Source organism: Piliocolobus tephrosceles, chromosome 19, assembly GCF_002776525.5.
Source record: "Piliocolobus tephrosceles isolate RC106 chromosome 19, ASM277652v3, whole genome shotgun sequence".
Lineage (NCBI taxonomy): Eukaryota > Metazoa > Chordata > Mammalia > Primates > Cercopithecidae > Piliocolobus > Piliocolobus tephrosceles.
In genome coordinates, this window is record NC_045452.1 from 5,552,780 (window position 1) to 5,568,485 (window position 15,706).

Below are 15,706 nucleotides of genomic sequence, written 5' to 3' on the forward strand. Positions count from 1 at the left end.
AGGAAGGAAGGAAGGAAGGAAGGAAGGAAGGAAGGAAGGAAGGAAGGAAGGAAGGAAAAGAAAACCTCCAACCTAGTTCTAGCGGCTGACAGATGTTCACACTTTAAGGGCCTGTAAAATCAATTACAGAGACACACACACATCCACTACTGACTGACTTTCTATTTGAAGAAATGACAGAAAAGCAAAACTTTCATCTACTAAAGGAGCAACAGTCACGGTGTTCCCACACGGGGATTGTGTGGCCCGCATGGGATACACAGAGTTGAGAAATTTTACCAGCAAGTTAGGCTTTTTTGCTTTCATTTCCTCTTCAATAAAAGGGGAGAGAAGAGCTACCTTTTGCAAGGCTGCTGGAGCATAAAGTGAGTTTGCAGGCACATGATGTCTGGCACAGAACAGGGGGCAAAAGGGCCTCTTTTCTCACCCAAATTAAGTGCCATTTGGTCCCAGGACTACGAGACACACTTGTGAGAGTTGGAGGTGGGGAGGAGGGAGGCAGCTCAGCCTTTCCCTCAGCACTGCATAATACAGTTGGCATGCTGGTGCAATTTGGGAGACTGGGACGTGGTTCCAGCACTGGCTTCCTGTGTCATCTGGAATTGAAATGATCATTTTCTGTGCCTGTCTTCCCCAGCCTTGATTCCTCAAGGGCTTCAGCAGCCTGGGTTTGTTCACTCCTGTTTCCGACACTCAGCACCGGTGAGCGCCACCAATTGGATTATCAGCCCACTTGGCTTAGCTATGACACCAAACAGAGCAGCAGGTTTGGGGATGGAGGAGACTCAGAAAGCAGAGATTGGCCGGGCGCAGTGGCTCACACCTGTAATCCCAGCACTTTGGGAGGCCGAGACAGGCAGATCACGAGGTCAGGAGATCGAGACCATCCTGGCTAACACGGTGAAACCCTGTATCTACTAAAAATACGAAAAACTAGCCGGGCGAGGTGGCAGGCGCCTGTAGTCCCAGCTACTCGGGAGGCTGAGGCAGGAGAATGGCGTAAACTCAGGAGGTGGAGCTTACAGTGAGCTGAGATCCGGCCACTGCACTCCAGCCTGGGCGACAGAGTGAGACTCCGTCTCAAAAAAAACAAAAAAAAAAAAAAAAAAGGGAGAAAGCAGAGATTAAGCAACACAGGGCCACTGGTGAAATCCAAATGAATTAGTAGTATTGTTAATGGTATTGTACCAAGGCCAATTTCCTAATTTTGCCTATGTGCTATGGTCATGTGAGATACTATCAGGTGGGTGAAGGTGGGTGAAGGGTACGGAGAAACTCCCTGGGTTATTTTTGTAACTTCCTTTGAATCTTAAACTATTTCAAAAATGGAAGGAATGAAGGAAGGAGGAAGGAAGGAAGGAAAAAAGGAAGGATAAAAAAGGAAGGAAGGAAGAAAAGAGAAGAGGGAGGAAAGAAGAGAAAAGGAAGGAGGAAAGGAGGAAAGAAAGAGAGAAGGAGGGAGGGAGGGAGGGTGGAAGGAAGGAAGGAAGGAAGGAAGGAAGGAAGGAAGGAAGGAAGGAAGGAAGGAAGGAATCTGTTCTTTATGCTGCTAAGGTTGAGGAGCATGCCCACCAGGTGACTCTTGGTGAGAGGTCTGGTACCTTTAGCACTGCCGGATCCACGCCTGGAAACGCGGGCATCCTCTGAGGATGGCTGACGGGGGTCCTCTCAGCTTTGGACGGCTTCTCCTCCTCATCTGACTCTTCCTTCCTGGGTGATTTCTCTTCTGTTGCAAAGAAAAGGGCACTGAAGTCATCGACAGCTGCCTTGTATTGAGGTCCTAAGTGCCAAATAATCTGCACACAGTATCTCATGCAACGCTCACATCAGACCTGCACAGAAGATGCTCTGGCCCATTTTACAGATGAGGACCACCCAAGTGCCTGCTTTCATGCTCTCTTCTCACAACTCTGCTTCTTGCCAGAAGACACTGACAACAGGCAGAGTAGGTTTTCTTTTGCGGGAGGGCACAGGCAAACCCAACTCCTAAGCCCCTGGCTCACTCAAAGTCCAGGAAATAGAAGGAAATCTTTGGCAGAGGCAGGAAAGTAGACAGGAGTGCTCTCAGCCAACAATGCACTGAGGCTATGCTCTCAGAGGAGAATGCGGAGAGCTTCGTGTGTCTTGTGGAAAGACGGCCCAAAGGTGGACCAGGAAGCCACTTTCCTCGACCCTGGCTCCCCTTTCTGGGACTTAACCCCAGCCCCGTGCTTGAGGCTGAGCTGATCACTCAAGCTTTTGGGTGATGGGCTGCCTGTACCCTCTTCCAGGAGTGATATGCGAGGAGTTTCTACTTCCCTGAAACCGGGATGTGGCATGGGCACAGTGAGGATTGGAGGAGGGGGCGGGGATGAACGAGGCAAGACCTGGTGCTCTGGAGCCCTTGGGCTATCCAGGGAACTGAGGTACACTAAGAAAGCACAGACCCCGTCTTCCCCATTCAGCCCTTGGCCAGCTCCTCAAGGCTGACGGGAGCCAGAGGTGCTTCTGCCACATTCCAGCTGGCGGTATTTGTGTGTTTTTGTCCTTTCTATGGTCTTCATTGGCTCCAGGTGGATTAATAGAGCTTGGCTCAGAAAACCAAGGAAGTGTGCAGAGAGGTCTCACCTGAGGCATTTAAGCATTTCCTTTAATAACAGAAATGGGATAGGAGCAGGAGAGAGAACTCTCCAAGCGTTTCTTCAAGGTATCTGTCAGAAGCAATGCCCCTCACTTAGCTCAGAGCCTGGTCTGACATCCTTAATGTTTGTCATGGGCAAACCCCAAATGAACAAAGGCACCTGTAAGACATTTTTGAGGACTAAAGGCTGTGTGTCTGGAGAGAGTGGGCAGGTCAGCCGCTCTAGTTTCCATTGCAAGAAGATATATTTTGTTTCTTTCTTTCTTTTCTTTTCTTTTCTTTTCTTTTTTTTTTTTTTTTTGAGATGAAGTCTAGCTTTGTCACCAGGTTGGAGTGCAGTAGTGCGATCTCAGCTCACCGCAACCTCCGCCTCCTGGGTTCAAGCGATTCTCCTGCCTCAGCCTCCCGAGAATAGCTGGGATTACAGGCATGCGCTGCCATGCCCGGCTAATTTTTGTATTTTTAGTAGAGACGGGGTTTCACCATGTTGGCCAGAATGGTCTCAATCTCCTAACCTTGTGATCTGCCCACCCCGGCCTCCCAAAGTGCTGGGATTACAGGCGTGAGCCACCGCACCTGGCCTGTTTCTTCTTAAAAGTCTTTCATGGCTCTCCATCTACAGATGAACTCTAACTCCTCAGCAAAGCAGCAGGGATCTCCATGATCTGGCCTCTGCCTACCTTTCCAGCATATCCTGCTATTCCCAGCTTGAGCAACATGAAACTGCTTAGAGATGCTCCTGCCACACACACAGAATGTTCTTTCTACATCTCTGTCCCTTTGATCTTGTTGATACTTCTGCCTCGAATAACTTTCCCTAACTCATTATTACCCATTCTTCAAGATTCAGCTCAGGTTTTGATACGGTAAGCAGCCAAAGCAGTCCTTAGAAGAAAACGTATAGCCTTAAATGATGCGTTAGAAAAGAGAAAAAAAGACTGATAATATATGAACAGATCTTTCAACTCAGGAATATAGACAAAAGATCAGCGAGCAAACCTAAAGAGAATACAGGGGTGAATTTAATCAAAATAGAAGCAGAAAATAGTAAAACCTTATTAAGCTATGTCTCTGTCTCTTGTAACTCAAAGAGCCTCAATTAATATGCTAACCTTCAAAACACTGTTTTACCTAGTTTCTGATAAGTTCTGCATAACAAGAAATCAGTTTCCTATGTAATTGTGTTCTAATGATCTGCAGGCTTCCAAGTCAGGAATTTTTTCGTAGGGCTTAGTCTAAATCCTTCCTGCTGTTCAATGTGCTGTCTGAGGAGGAGAGAAGGCATGGCATACCCGTTGAGTCTTTGAACATCCACGTGTTGTCAGTCTCATCCTCCAGAGGCGATCTGCTCTCGGACTCACTGAATCGGCTGCGCCGGAGGGAGTGGGAGATGGGGGCCCGGCGGCGGCTTTTCTTGCTGAGCTGCACCCGGGTCTTCAGGGCACTTGAGTCGAGGACTGAGGTTTGCTTTGGGAGCAGCAGGGAGGAAGAGGAAAAAAAGCAAGGGAATCATCAATGGAGGGTACCACAACGAAGTCGGTGGTACACAGCTTCGTTGACAGATGAGAGGCTATTTAGGTGGTACCCAGGCCAGCGCTAGGAGATAAACAGTGTCTCCTTCCCACAGTGGCTTCCACATTTAATAGTAACCTAACATCCAAAGCCTAAATTTCCCTATAAAACATACCCCATAGGCTGATGACAAGAGCCAGGTGGAACAATGAACCTTGAGTGCCCTAGTACAGTGCCAGGCTGCCTGGAACTCAGCAGGCACATAATACTAATGCCTTTTCTCTCCCAGTGACATCCATCACACAAGTATGTAATCTACAGCAATGATCAGTACACAGCAGGAAGTCAATAAATGTTTGTTTGTTGAATGAATAATGGATTCAACATCTAACTAAATCCTGTCAACCGTATTCACACAGAGTCCCCGGGTTGAGAGGTTCTCTGTGGAATTCCTACTTTACTCACATAATCTAAGGTGCAGGTGGGAAGGGAGGACGCAACATCAGACATCCATTTTCAGGCATCCCTGAAGGCTCACTCTGAGCTGTGACAGGTGGGGCGTCGGTGAGGGCTGCCAAGTCACTACTATCCCCAGTGAAAGGGTGGGGAGCGCAGACCATCTGGATGGGCCCCGGTAAGGAGATGGGAAGTGCCTGGCTCAGAAGTCTCCCAGGAGGCAGCAGTGAAGTGCTCAGAGCCTGGGTTCAAACCCAGCTGGGTTCGAATCCTGGCTGTGTGACCTTCGGCAATGAGCTTCACTTCTCTGAGCTGGGGTGTCCCTATTTATAAAAAGGAGATAAACAGTGTCTCCTTCCTACAGTGGCTGAGAGAACTCCCTGCGCTCCGGTGTGGAAAGCCCTTGTTTCAGACAGAGCCTGACCAAGGCTCACAGCCAAGAGCTCTTTCCGGCAAGCTCATGTTCTTACATGAAATGTTGATTTCTTCCGCCTAGGTCCACTTTGGAGAAATTCCATCACCCAAGGCCTTCTAAGTCAGTGATGACAGGCTAGTTTCAATGAATCATTTCCCAACGATGGTAAGTAACAAACGCCCCACTAGGGGTGGTGGAAGGAGGTGGTATTTGCATAGCTACTTTCCAAACCAGCCACAGTGCTGTCTTGTGAGGAGACTTGCATGGCACCAGTGAAAGAGGGGGAAAGACGGAAATCACAGAGTGCCTGCTGCACCTAGAGGCGGGCTCACTTCTTCGGCCACTTAATAGAGCCAGGTTTTCAGACTCCAAGAGAGTAGGACAGAGTCACACTGACAGAGGGGCTGGCTTGGAGGGGAAGATGGTGCCACCCTTGCATCCTCACCCTGATACAGAGACTAGATTCCTTAGTGCCCTGCCTCCGCCTCCCCATTCAGCCTCCAAACCGTCCCTACAGGAGACCTAAATCGTGGTTGGCACCATACATAAACCTCAGTATCCCCACAGGAGACCCAAATCGTGGTGGGCATCACACATAAACCTCAGTATAATTTCAGTAAGCGTTAGACCTATGCTTAGGGACACCAGCATTTAGTCACTCCATGGCCACTTCGATTTGCTAATTTGCAAAATGGGCAGGCGGTTTTGCCTCTGGGGTTATTAACATGTGCCTGGGCCAGTTGTCAACGTCAGTGACTGTTGTTTATCATGGACATCAAGAAGGAACCACTTAGTGTTCTAGCAGGAAAGTTCAAGATGCAGTGACATGATGCTGGCATGTGAGGCACATAGCAAGATCTCAGTACACGTCTGTTGAGTGAATAACTGAATATATCACCCAACCAAATCCTGATGACACCCAGGGAGGTGGGAATGGCCATGGCCATGGTTATATAATGGGGTTCCCCAATCAAGACTGAACTTGTGTCTTTCTTTGTCTCTGCCCTGATCTAGAGGTGCCAGCGAGAGACCTTGGCCATACATTGAAGGTGAATCCCCTTTGAAGCCCTAAAGGCAGCCCTTTTTCTAACGCAGTGGTGTTCCTCCTCTGGGGAACTGTGGGTAGTCGTGCCCAAGTGTGTGGGTGGGAGGCTTTACTGCCAGGAGAGAGGGCCCCTTTCAGATTTCGCAGACGTTCCATCCAACAGAGAGTGGGCAGGTAGCCCTATTGTCACGGGAGGAGAATAATGACATCACCCCTGGGTTTCAAGGGTTGAAAAGGAAGACCTGCCTTTCCCCGGGGAAAGGAGGACAAGTTCTGGTCTGGAAGGTGCTAGAGCAGGAGACCGTTTAACCTGCTATGCTGGGGCAGCTGACATCCTGGCTGTGCTTGGGACCTGAAAGAGCCAAGGGCTGGAGGCTGTCCCCTGGGACCTCCATGAAAGGTGCCCATGCCTGAGGGGACTTTCTGTCCTGGAAGAGCCACTACAGAGAGAGTTGGATCCCCTGGTACCAGGGACACTGTTCTACCAGCAAGACCTCAGTGAGAACGTTCAGCAGAATCATTCTGAGCAAACCCCAGGCTCTTCATGCTTGGAACTATCAACCTCAGGGTGACTTCCAGGGTTAAGTGGTCAGACTCCTTGCTTACCTGGCAGGTGAGGGCTTAGATCAGTTTTAATTTGAACACATGCAATTGTATTTGAGGCTGTGGAGCTGATGGTGCTGGTTACAAGTAGATAAGGAAGTTGAGGCTCAGAGAGGTGAAGACATTTGCCCCAAGACACACAGCAGGTGTATGGCAGGTCCAAGATACATGCATAAGTGAGTCCCATTTCAAAGACAGTGCCTTCTGTACCCACTCCAAGCGTCCCTGGCACACAGATCCTACACCTGAAGTAGCAATTCACAGAGAGAGGCTGGAATTTCCATTTAAAAAGAAATGCTCCTGGCTACAGACTTACATCGATGAAGGAGAAGTCATCCACTCTCTTTTCAGGGCAGGCGTCCGGTGGAGGCGGCCCCTCCATCCCGTCGGTGGATTCCAGGTCAGTGCTGGAGCGGTCCATGCTGGTGCTCCGCTGGTCCCTGGAGCAGTCATACTGGTCCCCAGCCGAGGTGGGCTCCGTTTGAGAGGACAGAGAAGACAGACGGCTACTGGGGGGCTGTTTCCTTGTCGATGTAGCACTGCTGTCTGGGGACTCAGTGGTCAAGCTGCAGAAAACGGGAATGAAGGGAGACAAAGTTATGGAGAACACTTCAGAGAACGGGATTTCAAGTGAAGGATGCTGCAGGCAGCATAGCTTGGGGCATGTTTTATAGGCCAGGTAACCACAGACAGAACATCCCAGCAGAAGACCCTCTTTGGAAACAGCACAAGATGTGCCACAGTGAGGTGCTGTTTAAGGCATTGCCTAGAACACCTGGCAGGTGCAGAATGGGAGGACTCAGTCCTGTGCCACTCAAGACCCTCTAGCCCTGCACTGTCCTGGATGGAAGCTGCTTATCACAGGTGACTGTTGGATCCTTGCAATGGAGCAAGTGACAGAGCTGAGATATGCCATGAGTATCCTACATACTGGATTTCCTATACCTCACACACTGGATTTCCAATACTTTGAATGGAAAAAAAGAATGTAAACTGCCTTGTTAATAACTTTTCATGTTAACTGCATGTGGAAATGACAGTATTTTGGATCCCTTGGTTCCGATAAAAATACATCCTTAAATTTAATTTCACTTGTTTCTTTTTATTCTTTTGGTATAGCTACCAGGACATTTTAAATTACATATATGTCTTGCATTTGCAGCTCATATTATAATTCTTTTTTATTTATAATTGATACATAGTAATTACACATGTTTCTGGGGTACAGAGGGGTGTTTCAATACATGTATATATTGCATAAGGATCAAATCATCTATTTCTGCTGGGCAGTGCTGATGTAGATCAAATTGTTATCAGCAGTTACCCATGGAAGAGCAGGTGGTGGGATCTGCGTTATTTCATTCACTTATTCATTCAGTCATTTAATAAAAATATACTGAGCATTTACTATGCGCCAGGAATTGTGCTAAAAAATGTGTCATCCAATCCTCTCCAAAAATCCTATGAGGATTATCCTATAACTGCCACAATCCTACAAGTTAGGGTTGGTGACATGGTTTGGATTTGTGTCCCCATATAAATCTCATGTCGAATTGGAGGAGGGGCCTAGTGGGGGGAAGTGACTGGATCATGGGGGCGAATGTCCTCCTTGCTGTTCTCATGGTAGTGAGTGAGCTCTCACAAGATCTAATGGTTTAAAAGTGTGTGGCACCTTCCCCTTCTCTCTCTCCTGCTGCCATGTAGGACGTGCCTTGCTTCCCCTTCACCTTCCACCATGATTGTAAGTTTCCTGAGGCTTCCCCAGCCCTGCAGAACTGTGAGTCAATTAAACCTCTTTCCTTTATAAATTACCCAGTCTCAGGTAGTTCTGTATAGCAGTGTGAAAACAGACTGATATAATTGGCCTCGTGAACTTAAATTTTTTTTTTTTTTTTTTTTTTTTTTTTTTGAGACAGAGTCTCACTCTGTTGCCCAGGCTGGAGTGCAGTGGCAGGATCTCAGCTCACTGCAAGCTCCGCCTCCTGGGTTTATGCCATTCTCCTGCCTCAGCCTCCCGAGTAGCTGGGACTACAGGCGCCCGCCACCTTGCCCAGCTAATTTCTTTATTTTTTATTTTTTTAGTAGAGACGGGGTTTCACCGGGTTAGCCAGGATGGTCTCGATCTCCTGACCTCGTTATCCGCCCGTCTCGGCCTCCCAAAGTGCTGGGATTACAGGCTTGAGCCACCGCGCCCAGCCTAAATACTCTTATTCACCTTGTTAAAGGTGAGGAAACTGAGAACAGAGATGTAAATTAGCTTGCCCCAAGTAGCAGAACTGGGATGGAGCCCAGGCAATCTGACTCCAGAGTCCATGTCCTTGGCTCTCTCCTACTTCTGAAATCTCTTCCTATGATAATACAGTCAGGTATCGCTTGGGTCATTGGAACCATGTAAGATAGAAAATTTACAAATAATTCAAGTCATTAACAACCTCCTGCCCTGCCTCCACCCACATATTAAAAATGACATCTAAGCCAATAGCCTAGCAAAGCCTCCAGGTCATGGGAAACTCTTGCCTTGAGAAAGGACAGGTGGGCACACCTGACAAGTGGGCCTACTCTCAAGACCACCAGGCTGCTCCCTTGAGCAGAACTTTCCACAGGTGTGCTGGCATTTCACCGTGCTTTCTGTCAGCTCTGGGATGATTTCATTACTTGTCATATGGAGGATGTTAGGGTTGTAGGGTGGATTGAGGCAAATCCACAAGGGATGAAGGTAATACCATCGAGAGACAGCAGGTGGCACCACTGTCCAAGGCTGGGAGCACCACGCTCCTGAGGTGGCCAGAGGAGGGGAAGCTGCAGTGTCTCTCCCGGACAGCAGGGAGCGCCCACCCAGGGGTGCACCCAAGTCCACACTCCAGCTCCCACTGGCCCGAGGTCAGAGCTGGGGAATGGAGACCCCGAGAGAGGAAGAGGCTCCTAGGGTCACATAGGGACATGTGCAAAACCAAGACGTGGGTTTCCAGACTCTCAGTCCAGTGCTCTTGCAGTGGTATTCTAGAGAAATTTAAGTAAGTTCATAACTAAACACATATTTCATGCGTCAGTGGGAAAAACAGCTTTCTCAGGCACTGTAAAAAACCTTTGCTTTCCGGCCAGGCATGGTGGCTCACACCTGTAATCCCAGCACTTTGGGAGGCCGAGATGGGCGGACACAAGGTCAGGAGATGAAGACCATCCTGGCTAACATGGTGAAACTCCATCTCTACTGAAAATAAAAAAAAAATTAGCCGGGCGTGGTGGTGGGCACCTGTAGTCCCAGCTACTCATAAGGCTGAGGCAGGAGAATGGCGTGAACCCGGGAGGCGGAGCTTGCAGTGAGCCAGTGCACTCCAGCCTGGGCAACACAGCGAGACTCCTCTCAAAAAAAAAAAAACCTTTGCTTTCCTTTTACTTTTTCTTACCATTTTCAATTCTCTCAACCCCCTCCCAACTTTAATATCGATGATTTATCATTTTTGTCACTGTGGTAAAATACAATTTGCCATTGGTCACATGTGGGACAGTCACAGTGTTGTGCAGCCATCATCACTGGCATCCTAGAAATTTCCATCACCCCAAAAAGAAACCAGGTACCCATGAAGTAGTCAATCCCCATTCCCTTTCCACCCCTAGAGCCTCATCTGTTTTCTATCTCTATGGGATTTGCCTATCTTGGATATTTCATATATCATTATCTTTTTTTTTTAGGCAAGGTGTCTCTCTCTGTCGCCCAGGCTGGAGTGAGTGCATTGGCGCGATCTTGGCTCACTGCAGCCTCCACCTCCCGGGTTCAAGTGATTCTCATGCTTCAGCCTCCTGAGCAGCTGGGATCACAGGTGCCCACCACCATACCCAGCTAATTTTTTATTTTTTATTTTTAGTAGAGACGGGGTTTCGCCATGTTGGCCAGGCTGGTCTCAAACTCCTGGCCTCAAGTGATCTGCCCGCCTGGGCTTCCCAAAGTGCTGAGATTACAGGTGTGAGCCACTGCAGCTGGCCCATAATCTTTTTTTTGTTTGTATTTTTTTTGAGACAGAGTCTTGCTCTGTCCCCCAGGCTGGAGGGCGATGGCACAATCTCGGCTCACTGCAACCTCCACCTCCCAGGTTCAAGTGATTCTCCTGCCTTAGCCTCCCGAGTAGCTGGGATTACAGGCGTATGCCACTACACCAAGCTCATTTTTTGTATTTTAGTAGAGACGGGGTTTCACCGTGTTGCCCAGTTTGATCTCGAACTCCTGAGCTCAGGCAATCCACCCGCCTCGGCCTCCCAAAGTGCTGGGATTACAGACGTGAGCCACAGCACCTGGCCCATAATCTTTATTATTTTTTTGTACTTCCTAATTTCTTTTTTAAAACAAGAATGGGTTCCTCTTATAATTACAGATTGGAGGTTTTAGCAATATAGAAATCAGGAGGTGGGTGGGCTGCAGCAACTCCAGCCCAGATGCCCCCTTGCAGCCAGAATCCTGCCGCACGCGTCCTACCTCTCCCCGCTCTGGCGCTGCTCTGTCCACGTCCCATACTGGCTGTCGGCTTCATGCACGAGGGTGTCAGTGTCCTTGGGTTCAGTGGGCCGCCGGGAGAAACACTGCTTCAGCTGGTCCTGCAGAGACAAGCCAGATGTGAGATTTCTACCGGGAAATGTACTCAGAACCCCCGTCCCGGCCGACACGCAAGTCAGATGGCATGGCCCCTGCTCAAACCCATCCCAGCTCCCCACTGCCCTCCTAAGTGGGGCCAGACATCTTGGCTGGGCATAGGGTGATCAATCGTCCTGGTTTGCCCAATATATCATAGGATACAGGACTTTCAGTGCTAAAACTGGGCAAACTGGGATGAAGTGGTCACCCTACCTGGCATGTGAAGCCCTGCAGGGCATCGCCTGGCCCCCACCTCAATGGCCGTCTCTCCTCCTCATGGTCCAGCCTGGACACACTTCTCTCATCTTCAGTGTTACCCAGACTCATGAATCTGGCTAGGGCAACCTCTATGCACCCACCTGCCCAGGTTCCTACCACCACCACGTTTCCCATCCGCATCACCAGACACAAGATCCGTGGAGCACCGAACTTGGGACAGGCACTGGGCTGAGCTCTTGACATGAGATTACCTGGTTGAACTACAGCCCCTTGACAATCCCATGGGGTGGATCTTATTACAATCCCCATTTTATAGATGATAAAATTCAGACTTAAAAACATGAAATTACATGCCCCAAGTCAAATAGCCAGTAAACAGCCGGCGAAGTGGACTTCAACCCCCAGGTCCAAACCACTGCACATCAGGCAACATCAATCCCTTGGGCTGTTGCAACCTGGTCTGTTGCTGGTCTCGGCCCTCAGCCTGGGCCCTCAGAGGGGGCAGGCAGGAACAAGGGTGCTGATTAGCACAGAAACACCATAAATCCCCATTAAACGACTGAACTTGAACTGTCTTCCCTCATTTGTCTGCTTCGCAAATTAAAAGCCCATTCCCTGTGATGTGGCCATTGAAATGGCTGCCACTTAGACTTGTGCTTTGTTGAGTGGGGAGACGCTGGTGCACTCAAGACAAAACCAAAAGTAGAATCCTTGGATGGGCCGTTGGCACGCTGATGACTCAGATGGCCTTGGCTGCCTGAGCTTTGAATGACGCTCTCAATCACCATCTTTGTTTTGTTTTTTTTTTTGAGACAGGGTCTTACTCTGTCACCTAGGCTACAGTACAGTGGTACAATCACAGCCCACTCCAGCCTCGGCCTCTGGGGCTCAAGTGATCCTCCTGCTTGAGACTCCCAAGTAGCTGGGAGCACAGGTATACATACACTACCACACCCACCTTTTTTTAAAAAAAAATTTGTAGAGATGGGGTCTTGTCATGTTGCCTAGGCTGGTCTTAATCTCCTGGGCTCAAGAAATCCTCCTGCCTCGGCCTCTGAAACCATTGCAATTACTGGCATGAGCCCCCATGCCCGGCCCCAGTCACATCTTTTGATGAGGAATTTGGAGATGGGGGTTAGGGCGTAAGACTGGCCCAGAAAGACAAACAGGGCTCATCTTTACTCCTTACGTTCTGTTCCATTTGAGGGCAGGAGGCACATTCTGCTGGAATATGCTTCAGATCATCTCCTGCTCAAATACCTTCCGGGGCTCCCTATTGTCCTCATGCTGAAATCCAAGGCCCCTTGCAAGTGAGCCCCCAAATTTCCTGTCTGATCCCATGCCCTACCCTTGCTCCAAACAAACTCTCTATCCCATACTCTTTGGCTTACTATATACTGTCTCCCACACAAGCTCACACACTCCTGGCCTCTGCGCCTTGTTTGTGCCATTCCACTTCCCTATCAATCCTTCTTACCCAAAGCTATTGCAACCCATGGTGATATCTCCTCCTTAAACTTCTTTTTTTTTTTTGAGATGGAGTCCCACTCTGTCTCCCAGGCTGGAGTGCAGTGGCACAATCTCAGCTCACTGCAACCTCCGCCTCCCGGGTTCAAGTGATTTTCTTGCCTCAGCCTCCTGAGTAGCTGGGATTACAGTCACACACCACCATGCCTGGCTAATTTGTTTGCATTTTTAGTGGAGACAGGATTTCACCACATTGGCCAGGCTGGTCACGAACTCCTGACCTCATGGTGATCCGCCCGCCTCGGCCTCCCAAAGTGCTGGGATTCCAGGCGTGAGCCACCACTGTATACCCTGGATGACTTATCAATTCTACCAGACAGAATGTGACACATAAGTTATTTACGCGACAGATATTTACTGAGCACCGGGAAACTGGGCGTGGGAGGTCACGGCACAGATGCAGGCTCCGGGATCCTGCAACTCATCAGATGTGCCCTTTAAGCCTGGGATGCTCCAATGTTTCTGTTCCCCTCTTGGAGCCTGCCTGGCATGCAGTAGGTGCTTAATTAATGGAGGTGGGCTGATTGTTCCTCAGCAGCTTATCTTCCTCCCAGGCAGGGGAGCCAGCCTCTTCTCAGGTTATCTGGAACCACACTGAACTGAGAAAGCATGTGTGTGTGGTCCGTGTGGTCCTGCAGAATGAGTGGGCGCCTGGGGAAAAGCCTGCTGTGTGGCCTCAGGGCTCTGACTTCCCTCTCTGAGTTGCAGAGAAGTTACAAGAATTCAGTGAGAAAATAAATGGTCACCCCCAGGGCACAGACACAAATGTGACAGCTCCCAGAACAGGGCGCAGCACTCAGGAAACATCCCATAAATGGTCACCTCCTTCCCATTCTCTTTCTCTTGCCTTTTGGAGATACTCATGTACCCCATGATGTTCGTGGGAATACTGAGAATGAGGGGTATACAAGGACGGGAATTCAGAATAAATCCCTCAGTCACCCCTGCTAAATGGCTACACTCATAGACCCGAATCACAGCTGCTGTCCACTCTTAATTCTACTCTCTGTAGAAGCTTTTCTGTCTCTAGTTACAACATAATACCTTACTAATTGTAAAACATTTAGGAGTAACGGAAAATCACAAAGAATACATTTTAAAAGAACTCATCACCCAAAGACAGTATCCTGTCATAGTCCTGCCCAGAATTCTCTCAGGATCCATTCACCTACATCACCATTTTACTGGCTGAAGAATATTTCACTTTTCAGATGCAGCATCTTCCAATTAACCAGTCCCCAAGTGCTGGGATTTTTGCTTGCTGAGGATTTTCTTCGCCACTACAATCAATAATATGACGAACATCCCTGAGGCTAAATCAACACATCTCTGAGATTATTCCCGTAAGAGAAATTCCTAGGTATAGTGTCACCAGGTCAAAGGGCTTTGGGATCTGGATGGGCAAGCCAGCTTTGGAAGAGGCTGCCTGACCTCCAAGCCCACGGGCAGCACATGGGGATAGCTGTTAGTGCGCTGTAAGGAGGCAGTCAGGCCCTGCTGGGGAGTGTTATGTTTTTGCTTTGCAAGGTCACCTGATATACTCAGAGGCACAGCACCGTCAACAGAGTATCTCCCTGGGATGCGGGGCTGGGAGCAGTCATCTGAGCCCGCTCCCAGCTCCTTACTGTTTTCGAAGATGTGATGGAACTGGCCTTTCCTTAACTTAATGCCCTTCGGAGGTCAGATTCAGAGGCCAGATGCTGGGGAATTAGGGGTTGTTTCTGGTGGAAGACAAGACATCGTTGTCCCAAGCAGCTTGTTGTCCTGAGGCTACAAAGTGGATGCTGGGCTTGTGCCTGGGTGTGCAGGTGTGCTAAGCTCAATGGGGGGCAAAGGAATGACAGCTTGAGGACAGCTTATAGCTAGGGTGGGGATACAGGGCAGGGCTTGCTGTCTCTGCTCTGCCCAGCTGTGTAGCCTGGCAAGTGACTCCACCCATCCAAGCCTCAGTTTTCACACTGGAAAAACAAGGACTGTTTTGAGGTATCAAGAGATAATCTCTGGAAAGTGTTAAGCTCACTGCCTGGCACAAATGGGTGCCCAGGAGATGGGAACTGTCATGATTGGAGCAATTTTCAGACCCTCTTTGGAGTCAGAGAGGGTAATGGAGCCTTGGCAAAGAGTTCTTAAAATCCCTGAGAGAGGGGGATCCCCTTCAGTGCTGAGTGATGGAAGAAGGAGTCTGCAGGCGCCCCCCAGAAACCAAAAGGTCAAGTCCATTGCTGAGGATGAAATCAGGGCAGGCGGCAGGGGGGCAGTTTCCAGACCTCTTGTGGATGGCCCTGGGGATAAATGGTGTCCAATCAAAACATGGTGGCTTCCCTTTATACAACCATCCGCATGCCCTCTCCACAGAGGTTTCGGATTTAGACTCAGGGATCTGAACTCTCCAAGAGTCAGGGATGGATGGGTTTCCTCCCTCCACCGCCTAATGCCAGACTGAGGGTCCTGAGGCCAGCGCCCCTGCCTCCTCTCTCGCCTTCACTGCCACACTGCATCGATCCTCAGTCCTTTGAAGTCTCTTTCTGGAACACTCCTTCCAGCCATGACCAGTTATCTGTTCACCCACTGCGGCAGCTTCCGAGGGGGCTCCCCTGGCATCCTTCGCCCCGTATGTTCTTCTCATTCTACTTTCCAAAACTGCATAGGTCCCTGCTCAAAGTCCTTCCACGGCCCCCCACA

General features: G+C 49.3%; 1 protein-coding gene across 1 annotated transcript in view; it reads right to left on the bottom strand.

The window, feature by feature from the left end:
• KIAA1671 (KIAA1671 ortholog) overlaps positions 1–15,706 on the bottom strand; it is a 180,044-nt gene that overhangs the window by 14,234 nt on the left and 150,104 nt on the right. Inside the window, exons 5-8 of the mRNA XM_023185779.1 lie at positions 11,123–11,241; positions 6,968–7,217; positions 3,913–4,087; positions 1,602–1,726 (exon numbers count right to left, since the gene is read on the bottom strand). Of these exons, the coding sequence (XP_023041547.1) occupies positions 1,602–1,726; positions 3,913–4,087; positions 6,968–7,217; positions 11,123–11,241 (669 nt within the window). The remainder of the gene's footprint in view (positions 1–1,601; positions 1,727–3,912; positions 4,088–6,967; positions 7,218–11,122; positions 11,242–15,706) is intronic.